Here is a 3,112-nt window from a genome sequence, read left to right on the forward strand (position 1 = left end):
AGCTAAAAGTCAAATGTAGTTCGAAGTATGGGAACCTCAACCAGGGGCTCTGGTCAACCAGGGGCTCTGGTCATCCAGAAGCTCTAATTTGTTTTCTACCCTTTTGCTTCTACCATAGCAACTATCGTCTTAACCTTAAGAGTTTTATTGATGATGTGATTAGTAATTAAGTTTGCCAATGGCCAAGAAATTAGGACCAAAGATATAATCATGGTCTGCACTCTAAGCATAGTTATGATAGTAATGACGATGTCACCAAGTTCCCGACGTGATTACCTATCCCCGTGCCGCCTCGCTCTATGCCCGGGCATTCATTAGCGGCACATGGAGTTAGAGTTCGGGCCACCGCCCGAAAGAGCATTCCTCCGCCCGTAAGGGTGTCTTTCTCCGCCCCTTTCGGAATTGGGAGGGAGTCATCCCAGTCGCACACCCGTAGAGTGACTCCCCCACCTCCTACCAGGGCCACGTCAGAGCACTCACCGGGCATGACCACCTTAGAGAACCTATGGGTTTTGGGCATCGCCCAAGATCTAGAGGTGTGTGAACTTAGATTGGATCATCATCGACACTTCGCCGACGAGGTGATTATGGCTCTAGGCACGCAAGACAATATGATGGATCATTTATTGGAATTGATTTACACTGCTAAGGGAGCGATTAGGAGGTTATATACCTACTTGACGGTGTTAGCGGGAGCTTTGATGGTAGTGACGGGACTACTTGTTTGGAGTCTAATGTGCTAAGAGACTCTATTTTATTAAGCTTTTGATAGATCAAACCTAGAAACTTCTTTTGGGACACGTAGCCATGACTTGTGAACAATATATTTCTTTTGTTGCACATCTTTATTGATGATGTGGGTTCCTATTTTGGGTAAATGATGATAATTAATGCTTGAATGTTTTTATTATGTCAAGTTATTATATCCATGGATGCATGAGTAGACAATTGAATTGTACCATGCATAATTCAATAAAGTAGCTACAGCGATAAACAGTAAAAATAATTGAACTTCGATTTTAAATTTGTGCGTTAGAAATATGCCTCCAAGAAGAGAAGATCCTGAAATTGCGAGACTTGTGTCCGAGCAAATTTTGGCAGCCCTCCCTAATATAGTTAGCCAAGTAGCAGCAGGCTTGAACGCTAACCAAGCAAATAACCAAGGTATAGCAGCAAATAGAGACTGCACGTACAAAGGCTTTAGGGCTTGCAACCCAAAAGAATTCCATGGGACAGAAGGAGCAGTGGGATTGCTTACTTGGATTGAAGGAATGGAGTTTGTCCTTCATATCAGTAAATGTGCTGAAGGGAGCAAAGTGGAGTTTGCAGCCTGTTTACTGCAAGGACGGGCATTGACGTGGTGGAATACCCAGATACAAACCCGAGGTCGGGAAGCAACCAACGGACTTACGTCGGAAGAATTCAAGAAATTACTCAAGGAAGAATACTGTCCGAGGAGCGAGATCCAGAAGTTGGAAGCAGAACTGTGGAATCACGGAATGAAGGGAAGTGATGTAGACTCATACACTGTTCGCTTTCATGAGCTGGCAAAACTAGTGCCACACTTGGTATCACCCGAAGAGAACCGAATTGAACGTTATGTCTGGGGTTTAGCTCCAGAAATCCGGGGGAATGTGACTTCGGCCAATCCAAAAACACTTCAGGACGCTGTGAACCTAGCGACAAAACTCACCAACAATGCTATACGGTCAGAATCATTTGCAAATGACAAGGTCAAGGGTAAGAGAAGAATGGAGGAGCCCATGAGAAAGAACTACAGCGAGAGGGGCGGCAAGACCCAAAAAGTGATAAGAAACTTTGGGGCTCAGACACAGACAGAAGAAAAGAACAAGGGAGTTTACCCTAGGTGTGACAAGTGCAATAATCACCATGGCGGGAGATGCATCATCTGTTTCAGATGCAACAAAGGAGGTCATTTCGCTAAAGATTGCAGGAGCGRAAGGAGAGGAACATGCCATGAGTGCGGAAGCCCGGATCACTTCAGGAATGCATGCCCAAGACTGAACCGAGGGCCAGTTACTAACCCAGCACAACCAGTCAACCAGGGAAATCAAGTAGGCAAAGCACGAGGTCGAGCGTTTGAGATTGGGGTAGAAGAAGCCAGGCAAGACCCGAACGTGGTCACAGGTACATTCCTCCTGAACGATCATTACACATCTGTATTATTTGATTCTGGAGAAGATAGGAGCTTCGTGTCACTAGAATTTAGACCAAAGGTTAGTTTAAAGTCACAAAAGCTGAAAAAAGATTTCGTTATCGAGTTTGCTAATGGACAGGAAGTTAGGGCTAGGGACGTAATTAAGGATTGCACTTTAAGCTTAGCCAAAAAGGATTTTAGTATAGACCTCATCCCAACCAAAGTAGGAAGCTTTGACGTAGTTGTAGGTATGGATTGGCTATCTAAATATAGAGTTGAGATAGGTTGTTCAGAAAAAGATTATCCGAATCCCGCAAGATGGAGTGCATTATTTGGGAGATAAGGTTTAGATACCTAAGGTTGGTAATCTTAGATCAATAATTTTGGATGAAGCTCATAGATCAAGATACTCAATCCACCCGGGAACAGATAAGATGTATAAGGATCTTATTGATCACTATTGGTGGCCTGGCATGAAGAGAGACATTGTGTTGGATCGAATAACTCAATTCTTGGTACTAAAACTTACTTGAATGATCGTTTTGACAGTAGTAGAGCAGCGGAAACAATATCAATCAAACAGGTAGAAACAGTAAGAACACAATGAAGAACAAATAATGAACACAAAGAGAATTGCTTCAAATGATTTTCAATTGATTGAAAATGTCGACGATTACAAATCTGGAAGCACACGAAATACAAAGGCCTACATTGCTATTTATACAACCAAATAACCATTTCCAGACACGACCTAAAGTAATTAAATCTAAGTCATTCATCTGAAATAGATTACAGACAAGATCACGTGGAAGACACGAGCAGCTAAAAGACCTAAGTAAAACTAGCTAAAGATAATCTACACAGAAGACTAGCTGCAGACCCTCTGTGAAACATCACAGAGGCTCTGCTGAATATGACTTGAAGCGTATGCAGCAGAGGAACATCTTCCAGAAC

At 43.0% G+C, this 3,112-nt stretch overlaps 1 protein-coding gene across 1 annotated transcript; it reads left to right on the top strand.

Moving 5' to 3' along the window:
• The first annotated feature begins 1,040 nt into the window (after nucleotides 1-1,040).
• Nucleotides 1,041-2,501, top strand: LOC112506099. The gene has a single exon (XM_025110128.1). It carries the CDS (start codon nucleotides 1,041-1,043, stop codon nucleotides 2,499-2,501), a length of 1,461 nt encoding a protein of 486 aa, XP_024965896.1.
• Nucleotides 2,502-3,112: the final 611 nt, after the last annotated feature.

Source organism: Cynara cardunculus, assembly GCF_001531365.2.
Source record: "Cynara cardunculus var. scolymus isolate 2C chromosome LG 2, CcrdV1, whole genome shotgun sequence".
Taxonomy (NCBI): Eukaryota; Viridiplantae; Streptophyta; class Magnoliopsida; order Asterales; family Asteraceae; genus Cynara; species Cynara cardunculus.